Source organism: Xenopus laevis, chromosome 1L (genome assembly GCF_017654675.1).
Source record: "Xenopus laevis strain J_2021 chromosome 1L, Xenopus_laevis_v10.1, whole genome shotgun sequence".
In the NCBI taxonomy this organism is placed as follows: domain Eukaryota; kingdom Metazoa; phylum Chordata; class Amphibia; order Anura; family Pipidae; genus Xenopus; species Xenopus laevis.
Window position 1 is genome coordinate 168,662,487 of NC_054371.1, and position 15,130 is coordinate 168,677,616.

General features: G+C 39.1%; 1 protein-coding gene across 2 annotated transcripts in view; it reads left to right on the forward strand.

Moving 5' to 3' along the window:
* The window catches only part of LOC108716057 (microprocessor complex subunit DGCR8), a 32,691-nt gene that overhangs the window by 12,594 nt on the left and 4,967 nt on the right, over nt 1–15,130 (forward strand). For both annotated transcript variants that reach the window (XM_018262148.2, XM_018262157.2), the window contains 10 exons: nt 311–453; nt 1,533–1,806; nt 2,868–3,065; nt 7,348–7,449; nt 8,174–8,272; nt 10,046–10,128; nt 10,335–10,435; nt 11,218–11,324; nt 12,096–12,223; nt 13,811–13,924. In XM_018262148.2, the coding sequence (XP_018117637.1) occupies nt 311–453; nt 1,533–1,806; nt 2,868–3,065; nt 7,348–7,449; nt 8,174–8,272; nt 10,046–10,128; nt 10,335–10,435; nt 11,218–11,324; nt 12,096–12,223; nt 13,811–13,924 (1,349 nt within the window). The remainder of the gene's footprint in view (nt 1–310; nt 454–1,532; nt 1,807–2,867; nt 3,066–7,347; nt 7,450–8,173; nt 8,273–10,045; nt 10,129–10,334; nt 10,436–11,217; nt 11,325–12,095; nt 12,224–13,810; nt 13,925–15,130) is intronic.

Genomic DNA, 15,130 nt, shown 5'->3' on the forward strand with positions numbered 1-15,130 from the left:
CTGTAGGCAATCGCAGCCATGCATAGACAGGCTTCAGTTCCCTGTCAGGTCAGCCTAACTAATGATTGGTTCCTATCCTATAGTGCAGTGTGCTGAGTGCCTCTGGCTTCCCAGCACATCCTGGGAAAGGAGGCATAAGGAAGGGGAAAAGATGGGTTGGGCTTTTGGGGAAATTGTCAATATATCAGCCCACTACACATCAGCTACTTTTCTAAGCACAGTCTATATTAAAAGATGTTTAATGCACTGGCACATTCTTGTTTTCATGTGATATGTCTCCCTTAACATTTCTATTTCAATCTCTTTTAAGGTCGAGGCCGCCCACCCACAGAACCATTACCTGATGGATGGATCATGACATTCCACAACTCAGGCCTACCTGTCTACTTGCATCGAGAAACCAGAGTAGTCACCTGGTCCAGACCTTATTTCCTGGGCACTGGAAGCATAAGGGTAAACTTTTGTAGCTATAATATTCAGTTGAATCATATTTTATTATGGTCTGATTATGCAGTTGTGTCACGTTTGCAAATTCAGTTAAAAAAAACTTTTTTCCCCCTCAAATATCAATGCTGGCAGTGTGACACTTAATTGCATTTATTCCATCTTTGTCTTCATTCATTCATTGGAGGGCTGAACAAGAGCAAGTTGGTTAAAACTAGAATTCTATCTAGGAATAATATATTTTGCTTATAAACCCTGAATATCCATATTAGTCCTATAAGCTCTTACCAGCCAAAAAACATAAGTCAGACTGGAATCCATCTTTAGACTAGTTTTTCACATGTTTGGTCCTGTCTGTGAGAATAAGTTTTTTTTTTTGTTTTTTTTTTTTATGTGAAGTAAAGTAAGTCACAATGTTCTTTGAAAACAAAATGTGAAGAGTTCAAGAGTAATTATTTTTCCATATTCAACAAGCGGTTTGGGCACTGTTTTGTGAGCTCAAGTCAGTGGTTATCTTACTTTTTCAGTTTAAGCCATTCTCAGTGGTCCATTAGTTTATCAGCTGCAGTTACAAGAATATTTCGAAAATCAAATGCGTTTTACCCCAAAGATCACCCAAGTTAAGTTCAAGATTGGCTCTCCGTGTATCTAGTACCTGTATAGAGAATAAAAAAGATTTCCAAAATTGTACCCTAATAGGCCTTCAAGAGAGACCCCCCCCCCCCCCCCCCCACACACACACACACACACACACACACACACACACACACACACACACAGACACACACTACTGCTTCAGGCCCCTTAGGGGGCTCAACCCCACATTTTGAGAACTACGATCTAAGCGATAGTAGTAGTCTGAGTAGCATGCATCATAATATTGCAGCTCTTTAGACACTTTTCAAACACTGCATGCCATCATGTATAAAGATCTATTTGCTCTTTCTGGCCTATTCAATATCTAACTGTGTGTCTTTATCTCCCATTAACTTATCACAGGCTGAATATAATTGTTCCTGACAAAGTTAAACATGTTACTAACTTGGTTGAAGGGATTTATCCTTAATATTTTTTTCTGAATTTTACAGAAACATGACCCACCAATCAGCAGCATTCCTTGCTTGCATTATAAAAAAATGAAGGATAATGATATCAAAGAGCAGAGCAATGATGTCACATCAGCCCTCGTTTCAGTGTCTTCTTCCTTAAAGTCCTCTGATACAAGTCACAATTCTCAAGAGCCAGACACCACTGCTGCTGATTCTTTTGTTTCTGATAAGAGGGAGTCTGTGAGTGAAGTAGCCCAGGGAGCACTTGGACAAGTAAAGGCGAAGGTTGAAGTGTGCAAGGATGAATCCATTAGTGAGTAGAAAACCCTGACAATAGTTTTTTTAAACTTGTGTTGAATTGCCTGATATGTGTCATGCTATCCTAGCTCTCATACACTAGTCATAGGTTTTTAACAATGTCATGGCTAGTCAAAATAAAAATATTATGCAGCAGTCATCCACATATGGCTGAGCAATAAGAAAAACCTGGGTAAAAGTACCTGATGGCATAAAAGTTATTTGTAAATTATTTTTAAATGTATTTATTCTTAACAATATTGAATAACAAATATATTGGTTTTCATTTGTTACCCTGTAAGAGGTATATCTAATAAGGTCTCATTGAATTCTATATACTTAAGTGGCTAGTGTGAATCACTCTTGTGTTAGGAAAGTCCACAATGTACTTTGTCAAAATTGGTGAAGAGCACTCAACCAGGCCTGTGAAAACAGAAGTCATTTATTACAAATATAGGCAAATAAAGCCCACAAGCAGTGGTTTCTTTGTGCAAGTATAACTGTGGAGAAACCGGAAATTCACTTCCATCCACTCTGTTCCTCAAGCAGGGACAAGCACAGCATTTGCTTGTCAATGATTATTTGGGGTAAATTCAGGACTGAAAACACACAGTTGCATGCATAGTATGCAGTTTCTCTATATTGCCATGCATGATATTACAAAATTGAAACCAGGTCTCCTTAAACCTATCTGGCAATTTTTGCTGTAAGCAAATTTCGAAACCAGCACACACCGCAAATTGTGGTGGGTGCAAAGAATTTTGTGTGAAAACACAACATTTTGTAGCCCACTTGGTTGAAAAAAATAAATAAAAAAAAACTCTGCACATGCATTTTAAATGTACGCACAAAAGAAATTTTGCGCACTTAGCCAAGAAGGAATTAAATGGAACATTGCTATCTGCGTCTCTGTTTGTTCTTGACATAACACTGGACTTAATAATTTAAAGCAATTAATTTAATTTTGTTCTACCGTAAAGGATAAGTAAACCTTAAAATGAGTAAAATGTAAAATTGACTAGTGCTTTTCTAAGCACTTTTGCAAAAAATAATGTTGAAATGTGTCTGTATTTAAAGATCTTGAGGACTTCCGCAGCTATCTGGAAAAAAGATTTGATTTTGAACAGGTTACTGTTAAAAAATTCCGGACATGGGCTGAAAGAAGACAATTTAACCGAGAAATTAAACGCAAGCAGGCAGAATGTGAAAGGCCTATATTGCCTGCTAATCAGAAACTTATAACCTTGTCAGTGCAAGATGCTCCTACAAAGAAAGGTAAGGCATTAAGAGAACTGAGCTGGGGTTAAATTTATTTCTCCAATTGATTTTTCTGTAAGGCTGCAAATTTATTATTGATGCTACTTTTTATATGTAATTTTTGATACGGTTATTTGGACCTTAGCAACAAGGTTGCTGAGATTGCAAACTCTCTAGCTGCTGAATAAAAAGGTAAATAACAGCTAATTTAATTACATCACGATCTGCAGGGTGTTTCTTGCCGAGTAAATAAAGGTGCTTCCAAGTCAAGTTTAGCAGCATTTCACCATTGTGTGCGAAGGACACAGTTTCAATTGATTGGATGGAGTTAGTTTCAGAGCAGTTATATATAAATAAATGTGCAAATAAATAGGGCTATCTGTAGAATTATCTATGCCAAGAAGGTTTACTAAATATTTATTTATAGAAAAATTTAGTGTAAAGTCAGTCTTTCATACTGTCCCTTTTCAGAGTTGTAGGACACAAACAGGATAGCTAATTAAAACCAGTTACTGTTTTGTTTTAGGTATTGTGCCACATTAGGGAAGGCAAAAAAAAATCATGGTACACTTAAAAATCTTTAACTGGGGGCGTGTCCTGATGGTACACTGAACAAGAAGCATTTCTTGGAGATCTGGCATATCCTTCTCTAAAACTTGCTTTACTAGCCTTTATTTTGCCGGAATGGGGAAAAACCTTAAAACCCTACCCTCGGGATCAACCCCAAAACCAGTTAGTGAAGCACAACAGGAATATTGAAAAGTTCTTTGGGAAATTACCAGAAGACATAGAGCACTCCAAAGATTCCAATATGGCGGATGAAGAAGCCCAAGGCCCATCCACTTTGCCACTGAACAGTATGTCTGACCCGCCATCCCTACAGACACTACTCTCTGATTTACACAATAAGGCCGATCTAGCACAGCTACTGACGGCATTAAAACCTTGATAAAACTAGAGGTAACTGTTTTACAATCGGAATTGGCAAAACTCTCTGGTAAACTGACCATGCTGGAAACGGCTCAGACGGCTTTACATAAGAAAACTATCCACTTGTCGTCTAAAATAGAGAGTCAAGACCGACAGATATATATGCTATGCTATCTACTCTTGAAGGCTAACAAAAAACCAGAAGACCCAGGGAGCTATAGGCCTGTTTCCTTAATAAAGGTAGATGTGAAATTCCTGTCCAAGATAGTTGCTTCTAGAATACGATTATCTCTTGGACACCTGGTTGTTCTTGACCAAGCGGGCTTTGTCCCAGAAAGGGAAACATCCTCCACCAGGCCAAACTTAGGAAAACACCACTTATGCTACTATCAACTGACTCCGAAAAGGCCTTCAATAGGGTCAGCTAGATATATAAGTTTACCTGCCTCGCTAAATTTGGGTTTGGAGATCACCTTTGCAAGTGGATAAAGTCTTTATACAATAGACCAGTGGCTCGAGTTATAGCGAATGGAGTGCTCTCAAACTATATAGCAATCAGAAATGGCACAAGCCAAGGGTGCCCTCTTTCGCCCACATTGTTTGCTCTTGCCCTAGAACCCTTTCTCATACAGATCCTCCAACACCAACAGTATAAAGTGGCAACCTATGCGGACGACCTGCTATTTTTCCTGACAAACCCGCACATCTCGATCCCAAACCTGAATAAATTTTGGCAAAATTTTGGCAAAATCAGCAATTTCAAGGTTAACTTTAACAAATCCTTAGCCCTGAACATTTCTCTCCTTCCACACACAATCCAAGGTCTCTCTAATAATTTCTCATACAGTTGGGCTAAAAGACAACTTATCTACTTTGGAATTTCTATCACAAGGGATTATGACGAATTCGTGGAGGTTAACTGTAGAATATTACACGCAAAAATTAATAAGGACTTGCAGAGCTGGATGACCATTTGCAATTTATCCATATTATGGGAAAAAGGCCAGCTTGCAGATCTTGATTCACTTAGACAAGCTAGACCCAAAAATATCCTCCATGACTTTCAATACTTTCAGCTTAAACATTTCTACATGTATGTTGGAGGTAGCTGAAAACTAGGGAGAAACTTATCTCCTTTTGAAAATATGTGCAACAGTATTACTCCACCAAAACAAGTGATTTCCCTCCTGTATGATATACAAGGTACACTGAGTGAAAGGAAGCAACTCCCCTTTATTAAGTCCTGGGAACTAGATCTTAAACTAGAACTAACGGAAGAAGGACATAGACAGGGGATAATCAACCTATTGTTCAGTTCGAGGTGTTGTAAGATTCAAGAGTTAAACTATAAGTTGTTAAGCAGGATGGTATTATACCCCGCACAAACAAATCAATTTACCCCGCGGCGAGTAATGTATGCTGGAGGTGCAAATCTGAGACTGGCACGCTCCTTCATATTTTTTGGAAATGCCCTGACCTCAAAAACTATTGGCCAATAATTCTTCCAATAATGTGCTTGCAGATCTTAGGCAGAAAGGTACCAACCATGCCAGCCCCGGGTCCTTTTGTTTTGGGATGGGGTTGATGTGGAAAATGTCCCAGATACCACACTAGAAAGGTATTTACTGTATGCTGCCAAGATACTGATCCCTAGACTATTGAAATCCACTACCCCTTCTAAACCCAAGGAATGGATAGATAAGGTTAATGAAATAGCCAGGTTCTAGGAGCTATCCTCCTACACAGGGAAACAACACTAAGACATAGGGACATATGGTTGCGGTGGTTCATGTTTAGGGACTCTTCTGAATACAAGCAACTTATGGGTTCTTAGGTTTACCTGCCGACATTGAACTGAGAATAAATAGCCTCACATATGGTGTTTAGTCAAAGATGTATAAATCTTGTAATCAGTGCTATGTAACAATGCTCCCTTCCCCCCTCCTTTCTGTATTCCTTCCCTTTATTTTTTTTTTCCTCAATGAATGATCAATAAAAAATATATTACAGAAAAAAAAAAATCTTTAACTGTACCATGTAGTGAGCGTTTTGCTGACAATTTTATAGGTGCAGATTTGCTTCTGTCCCGTAACTTGTTAAAATTGCTCGTAGAATTTGGTCATGGCGGAATTTGGTTGGATATTGTCCATGCCACAAAATCATCCAGCTAAACATGAACCTACAGTACAATCTGTTGAGATCAAATATTGTGCTTTCTTATGTCTTGAGTGTGCATTCCACATTCAGTGTATTTCAGCATGAAACAAAAGTCACAAAAGAGTTGCGTAATATGAAACTACATCATGCTTACTGCTTGCAGCAATGTTGGATTGCAAGTAACAATGTAACCGATATTAAAGCCAGATTTGGACACGTGTAATAGCACCTGACTTGTTGCATGTGGTTGGTCTGAAGACACCTGAGAAATTCTCCTGCAGTTCATAGCCCTTGTTTTAAGTCCACAAGGCTAAATAAAGATGGCTGGTTATGTGGTTTTACCTCCATTTTAAAGGAGAACTGAAGCTTAACTAAAGAAGTAGCTAGAAATGTTGTACATTATGTCTTGTCCTTCTGTACCAGCCCCAGGCAAACATAGCCCTTTAGCAGGGAAGATCTGTATCTCCAAAGATGCCCCAGTATCTCCCCAGCTTCTTTTCTGCTGATTCACTGCACATGCTCTGTGCTGCTTTCACTTACCGAGCTTAGGGACTGACTAAAAATATACAGTACACACAGAATAGAAAAGTCACAATATAAGGCTGATTAGTAATTAATACAGATAATTACTAAAGTATAGAAACCAGTGTAACTAGCATCAGAATTTACTAATCAGTCCTGTAGCATCAGCTTATATTACAGACAACCCTCATTTTCTGCTTCATAATTTGCAACGACCCCTAAGCTTAGCTTCTCAACATCTGCTCAGAGCCCACTGAGCATGTGAGTGTCGCAGACACTTTCCAAGATGGTGACCCCCTATGACAAGTTTGAAGTCCTGGATCATTGCTGCTATTGAGAAACTTTAGGCTGGTGCAATAACTTTACTATATAAAATATGGCATTTTAGCCATATTCAATTTTAGAGTTTAGTTCTCCTTTAAGGAGGTCAGCAGATGTAATGTTTGTTAGTAAAGTTTCCTTAAAGGTAATGTACTCACTGTTGAGAGTATTTCATTAGTATTTAGCAAGAGGAACAAAATATAACACTACCACTTTGCGATCCACTTGCCAATATTAAAAATAAAAAGGATAATTTTAATAAACGAAAACAATTGCGAGATGGGCTTTGCAGTTACCCCTGACAACAGTGATTTGGGGTTTTTTTTTGTCAGCAGTTTCCGATGGAGCAAAATCTTTTTGTGTCTTTCAGAGTTTGTTATCAACCCTAATGGAAAATCTGAAGTATGCATCTTACATGAATATATGCAACGGGTCCTGAAAGTGCGCCCTGTTTACAATTTCTTTGAATGTGGTAAGTGTGTCACTTAGTCTTTGTTCCAGAAGTAAATAACCTATTAGTCCTCAGACCCTTATGTATAAGCACATGTGAATCTTATGAATAACTGTGTTCAGGTATTAAGGACAACCTACTTTTTCCTAGAACCAGTAACTAAAGTGTCTCTGCAATAGCAAACATCATTCCCAATACAAATGACAGTCAACGTAATGAGTACTTGATGAATATAACGGGTCGAATGGGCTTAATGAACCCACTGTAACTGTTTGATATTTGTCACTATACCAACTACTGTTAATCTTTAAGAAGAATGAAAGATCCAATCTGGGGGGTTGCCAAATATTAGGGCACCCAAAAGGATTGTAATCACTTACCTGATACCTTGGGCTGGTGTACCTGTTTAGCAGAAAACTTCACTGGCCCTCTTCCTCTATTTCTTGCTGTGCATGCGTGGGTGTGCATGTACAGTAGAGTTAAAAGTCAGGCTTTAAGTAAAAAGCTGGCTTTTTAATTGTACTGTGCATGTGTCGGATGTTGAATTTTGAAGAAAGGAAGCAGACTGCAAGTACCCCGGGCCAGTGCAGTTTTCTGCTAACCGGAGCACCAGCCCATGGTATCAGGTAAGTGATTACAATCCATAGGGGGTGCCCTAATATTTGGTACCCCTTTTCCTTTAACACTTGCATATGTAGCATCTTCCAGTATGTACACCGCTTATTATGTTTTGCTCAATCTGTAGAGAACCCAAGTGAGCCTTTTGGAGCATCTGTAATTATTGATGGAGTGACATATGGTACTGGAACAGCAAGCAGCAAAAAACTGGCAAAGAATAAAGCTGGTAATGTAGCAGTATCCTGAGATGTTTTGTATGTATTGTTACTGTATATTTGAAAGTGCATTATATTTTTATTTTATCACTGGAATGATATATACTGTATGCTGTGAATTAGGTTTGTATGTCCTTCTGTGCAATTGCTGACCAGGAGCATTTGCAGTTGAAGCCAAGTCTTTACCAGCGTCTACTTGTGGGCATTAGGTTCACAGTGGCACAGTTAAATGGAGAAGTGTGGCCTCTAGAATGGGGTTAGGGTTTAAAAAAAAACACACACACACACTCACACTCTCTGCCTTGCAAAAGTATTCACCCCCTTGGCTTTTTTTACCTATTTTGTTACATTCCAACCTGTAATTTAAATGTTTCTTAATCTTATTTTGTGATGGATCTGCACAAAATAGCCTAAACCCTAAAAAAATCCTGGTGCAACCAATTACATTCAAAAGTCACATAATTAGTTAAATGAAGTCCCCCTGTGTGCAATCTAAGTGTCACATGATCTGTCAGTATAAACACACCTTTTCTGACATGGTACCACAACAATGGTACCACAGCAAACCTGCCAAGAGTGGGCTGCCCACCTAAACTCACAGAACAGGCAAGGAGGGCATTAATCAGGCAACAGCACAGAGACCAAAGGTAGCCCTGAAGGAGTTGCAGAGTTCCACATCAGAGACTGGAGTATCTGTCCACAGGATCACAATAAGCCGTACACACCATAGAGCTGGGCTTTATGGAAGAGTGGCCATAAAAAATTCATTACTTAAAGTTAAAAATAAGAAGGCACATTTGAGTTTGCCAAAAGGCATGTGGGTGACTGCCCAAATGTGTGGAGGAAGGTGCTCTGGTCAGATGAGACTAGAATTGTACTTTTCGGCCACCAAGGAAAATGCTATGTCTGGAGCAAACCCAACACATCCCATCACCCCAAGAACACCATCTGGGGTGAAACATGGTGGTGGCAGCATCATGCTGTGGGGATGTTTTTCAGCAGCAGGGACTGGGAAACTGGTCTGAGTCAAGGGAAAGATGGATGGTGCTAAATTCAGGGATATTCTTGAGCAAAACCTGTGTGAGTCTGTCTGTGATTTGAGACTGGGATGCAGGTTCACCTTGCAGCTGGACAATGAGCCGAAGCATACTGCTAAAGCAACACTCAAGTCCAGACCTCAATCCAATTGAGAATCTGTGGTCAGACTTTAAGATTGCTGTTCACAAGCGAAAACCATCCAACATGAATGAGCTGGAACAGTTTTGCCTTGAGGAATGGTCAAAAACCCACACCGGCAAGATGTGGCAAGCTCATAGAGACTTAACCATAATGACTTGACGCAAACGGTGGCTTTACAAAGTACGACTTTAGGGGGGTGAACAGTTATGCACGCTGAAGATTTCAGTTATTTTGTCCTATTTGTTTTTTGCTTCATAATAAAAACATCTTCAAAGTTGTAGGAATGTTCTGTAAATGAAATGGTGCAAACTCTCAAACAATCCATTTTAATTCCAGGTTGTGAGGCAACAAAACATGTAAAAAGCCAAGGGGGGGGGGGTGAAGACTTTTGCAAGGCACTGTATATATAGATATTATATAGTAGTCCTGTATAATCTAGTTCCCACTCTCTACTGCTTACTGCTTTGTTCTGTGTTGTACATGTGTGTAGCAGTATGTAACTGGTGGTGGTGATGCTAGCGGGTTTGTAGTGAACTAGGCATGAATGTGATACCAAATAAACATGCCAATATATATAAATAAAACATCACTTAAATTATTTACAGCTCGTGCTACTTTAGAAATCCTTATTCCAGATTTTGTAAAGCAGACTTGCATTGAAAAGCCCAAAGACACTGATGAACTTGAGGTAAGGACAGCAGAATATTACCTGCGCTTTGCTCCCTACAGTATTAACATTGCTCAATTCTTGCTGTTTTCTGCTTTTCTACTGTATGGAAGTGGCATAAAGAATAGTGATCTGAAGTTTGGCAGCAGAATATTCATAGTAATTGATCTCCCATGTACAGGCTTTGCTTACTTGCGTTAAATTGATATTGTTTTCTTGTTGCACAGTATTTTAACCATATCAGTATTGAGGATTCACGTGTGTATGAGTTGACCAATAAAGCTGGACTGTTGTCTCCGTATCAAATTCTCCACGAGTGCCTTAAAAGGTAAATTAATGTCAAATTTAACTTCTTTATTCTGGCTTAGATATACTGCAAATATAGTTCAGATTACTGGTAATAATGCAGAATACCAAGCATATTTTTTGTAAATTACAATCTGCGAAATTTAAGGCAAATATAAAACCATAAAATGTTCTTGCTTGTATTAGGTTGTAGCAGGGTAATTTCTTGGGCTGCTGTTTGCTGGCTATACATCAGAAGCCCCAGAAATGGCCCTGCTTCATATCTCCGTTTATTTCAATTAATAGAGCTGAATTTCACGAAAATGTCTCTTAAATTACCCTGGTAAAGTGCCACCTGAAAGCAAGGTTTTTGTTTTGCTTTATGGTTGAAGCATATAATCATGGTTTCATGGTAATTTCTTGTAGAAAATATAGGCACCTTAATAGGTTGTTCCAGTTACAGTGTTGCATGGGCTATGCTATTATTACAAATATTTAAACAGATTGGATTGTTTTGCTACCAACCTGGATTTATGCAGTTTGTTACCATCAAGTACATACATTGATATAAATGTTGAAGTCAGGTTGGAAAGATTGGATAATTCCTCATGTTTATATTCCACAACTGCTGTGAATCGGTGATTGGTAAGGTGGTCTGCACATTCTCTTCGCAAACAGGCGGAGGCAGTGACCAAATCTAGGCTGCTTCGAATGTGAAAAAGTTCCCATGCACTTAGCAATAAGCTATGCCTTTTAATAAGTAAACAACGTCTTATTTCGAGTGTAGAGCCAGAAATATATAATCAGTCTTTTTTTTTTATCCAGAAATCATGGAATGGGTGACACATCAATCAAGTTTGAAGTTATTCCTGGCAAGAACCAGAAAAGCGAATATGTAATGACTTGTGGAAAGCACACTGTGCGGGGCTGGTGTGAGTACTTTAGACACATGCTTTCTAGGATATGTATAGAGAGAGAGATACTATACATTTTTTTTTTAAATTACTCCGAAAACTGGTTGCTAGGAATCCTGCTTAGGGGGAGAGGAACAAGGGCCCTATGGTAGGACATGAATGAAAACCTTCATTTTGGCATTACTTGGTTGCACCATCTGAAACTAAATAACATAATGAATAGACAACTCTGTTGCATATTGTGGTTGAATGATGTATATTTTCACCTGACAGGAAGGTATAATACTTAATCATTCCTCTCACCACAAGCTTGAATTTTTAAGGAGCCTATTTACTAACAATTGGATTTTGTTTTGTTTTTTCCACTAATCTATAGAGGAAGATTTTCCAAAAATCTACAATTTTTAGGTATTCGTGTTTTTTAGCCCATCGTTCAGTGTTCTTTTCCATTCATACTTTTTTTTCTTTTGTCAGATTTTTTAATTAATGTCATGAAGTCGTACTTTTTGAGTAAGTTTAGTCATGGTTTCAAAAACCTCTAACACCACAAAATCTGACATTTGATTAAAAGACCTCCATGTTTAGGCTTGAGCAAGTCCGTTTTAGAATACATAGGACGGTTGTCCAGGTACTCGCCTACCCCCTCCCTAAATTCTAGCTCTTTAAAGAAATATTTTAAGACAAAATAACACATAGCAAACAGCAAAATAATGCAAAAATTGTCTTGTGTAGAGAACACAGATTCAGAAAATGTTCAGCTAATGTTACTATTTTGTGTTTTTTAATTAGGTAAAAACAAGAGGGTAGGAAAGCAGCTGGCATCTCAGAAAATACTTCAGCTGCTTCACCCTTATGTAAAGAATTGGGGGTCCCTATTGCGCATGTATGGGAGGGAAAACAGCAAGATAGTGAAACAGGTAAGAAGCATTTACATAATTATACCAATTTTTTAATTGTTGCTAAACTGGCCATACCAACCAGCATGAACCAATATACCAAAAGAATTCTCAGCGTTGCTTATTGGGATTCAAAAGATATTTTCTCTTCCTACGAGTCCTGCGATATACTGTTCCTTTATTTATTGTACATTAATTTGTTTAATTCTTTAAGTACGCTTAATGCCGGTTTTAAGCTCACCCTTCAGGTTTGCTGGTCCAGGTGCACAAAGCCCCAGACCCCTCGTAAAATCACCGGATTAGCTTCCCAAGTATATAAGGATATATTGTCTTACCCGGACTTCGTTGTGACCTGGGTGCAGCCGCCCTGAGTCCGTCGCTAAGGGAAACGAAATACTGCACACACCAAAATCCTGGACAGCGCACTCTTCGGATCACATCAAGGAATCGCTTGGTCATCAAATCATTGGTAAAAAAACTTGATTTTATTTAAATATTCAACATCTTAACAAACTGTATAGTCCTGCGCCATGAGGTCTGACGCGTTTCGTGTCACTGCACTTCATCAGAGACCTCACTTCCTCCTGGCAAATCCCTCTTTTAACCCCACTTAACCCCTCCCATTTATCTCTTGCAAAGCGAATATAAATGTCCAGAATTCTATATCTCAAAAGGCTTTCCATGATTACATTAATGTAATCATGGAAAGCCTTTTGAGATATAGAATTCTGAACATTTATATTCGCTTTGCAAGAGATAAATTAATATACGGAGCGAGATATAAAATTCAAAATTTATAATATAAAATTTACAATATAAAATACAAAATATAAAATTTATACTCAATGAACTCAAATACAATTAATGAACTGTTTGTTTTTAAGGGCACATTTGGATTGCATTTTTAATAACGTGTTTAAGGGTTAACTATGAAAGCAATTGGGAGGGGTTAAGTGGGGTTAAAAGAGGGATTTGCCAGGAGGAAGTGAGGTGCAGGCGCAGGGCTTTACAGTTTAAGATGTTGAATATTTAAATAAAATCAAGTTTTTTACCAATGATTTGATGACCAAGCGATTCCTTGATGTGATCCGAAGAGTGCGCTGTCCAGGATTTTGGTGTGTGAACCAATATACCAAACATTCTTCCTACAGTTAACACTAAAGCTGCAGAAGGCCTGCATTCCGTGTGATTCGTTTTACGTTTATACTCTCCAGTATGTGGTTCTACAACTGTCCGGTTTAGGGCAATTGCACATGGTGCCATTTGTCGCTGATACTAAATGCCAGAAGATGCCCTGCCATAGACAGTATTGAGAATATCTTTGCTAAAACACTCAAATTGTGTAATTGCTCAAATATGCATGTAATTTTGGTGTGATTATGCAATTTGAGTGTTTTAGTAGTGGCAATTCTAATTATTGTGTATAGCAGGGTATTTTCTGGAGTTTAATAGCCACAACAAATCGCACCATGTTTAATTGCCCTAATCCATTTTTCTCTATACGATTAGGTTTTTGGGAACTTTATTGCTATAACTAGTGAGCCTGCTTATTAGTTAGACTGTTTTTTGAATTGTAGATCTCTGTAGTCAAGCCTATTTTATTCACAGGAAACCTCTGATAAAAGTGTAATAGAACTTCAGCAGTTTGCCAAAAAGAATAAGCCAAATCTTCATATCTTGAATAAGCTACAGGAAGAGATGAGAAGACTGGCACAGGAGAGGGTGAGTTTAAATGCCTGCTCATGGGTTGTTTTACATGGCTATTGTGGCAGATGGTTATGTTGATTTAAAAAGTGAACACCTTTTAAAAAGGTCTTGTATTGGGGGCGTGGCCTGCATACAATCCGATTGAGACGCAAGTCCGGTGAGCTCTGGGCACGAGCCTTCTAATTTACTGACACAATCCTGTTGCCGGCTTTCTTCCTCCCGCAATCTGCTGCCATGCCTGCAGGGAAGCGGTGCGCACTGTTCCCGGTGTATAAACCGATAGGCCATCACCGCACAACCACAAAGAAGACGGATGCCATGGCGAATTCCAAACAAAATGACCAATGTAATCAACCCACCAAAGTGAGGCTGGGAGACAGTGCCATGATTTGGGGCAGCAATACCAGCAGCTCTAAAGCTGGCACCGTTTGCCAGAGGCATGAAGCAGCAGAGCCCTAGTGGAGGTAGGCAATCCCCTCCACAAGCAGCAATATCATGTGCCGCACATCCTAGCACAGAGACTGCCCCAGCATCCCTCAACAGTTTGATGCAGCTCCCTAATACAACTGAACCAACACTCTCTGACATCTTGGGCACTATAACTAGCAACCACACTACCCTTATAAAAAAAATTGATGAAATTAAAATAGACTTTGTTATACTAAAACAAGATGTCCAGAACATCAGGGAGACTTAAACTAGAATTAGCGAGCAATATCATATCTCGATTGCCAGGCCTGATGGAAAGCTCAGATAAACGCATTGCCTTGAGGCAGAAAGAGACGACCTGGAAAACCATCTACGGTGAAATAATATACCTATCCTGAAACGGATATGGAACAATTCTTGGACAAATGGCTCACAGACAAGTTTGGCATGGCAACCCGGAAGGCCCCCAGCCCCAGGAGCACCACCAAGACTTCTTATTGCCAAGCTCTTGAACTACAAAGGCAGAGATGCTGCCCTCGCTGAAGTCATAATGCATGAAAACCATAAAGTATCTCTATAGCCTGACTTCTCTGCTGAAATATGGATCGTGGGGCAACACATTTCTTCACATCACCAAAGGAGGTTTTCACGTGTGTGGAAGGCCAACCGCAACGCTCCCCACCTCGCTAAATTGGTTAACGCTGGCGGGACCTGAGATTTTGAGACACCACCACGGGATGCTGGATACCGCAAAGATTAAGGGTAGACACAACAGTCCTAAACCTGGCCCAC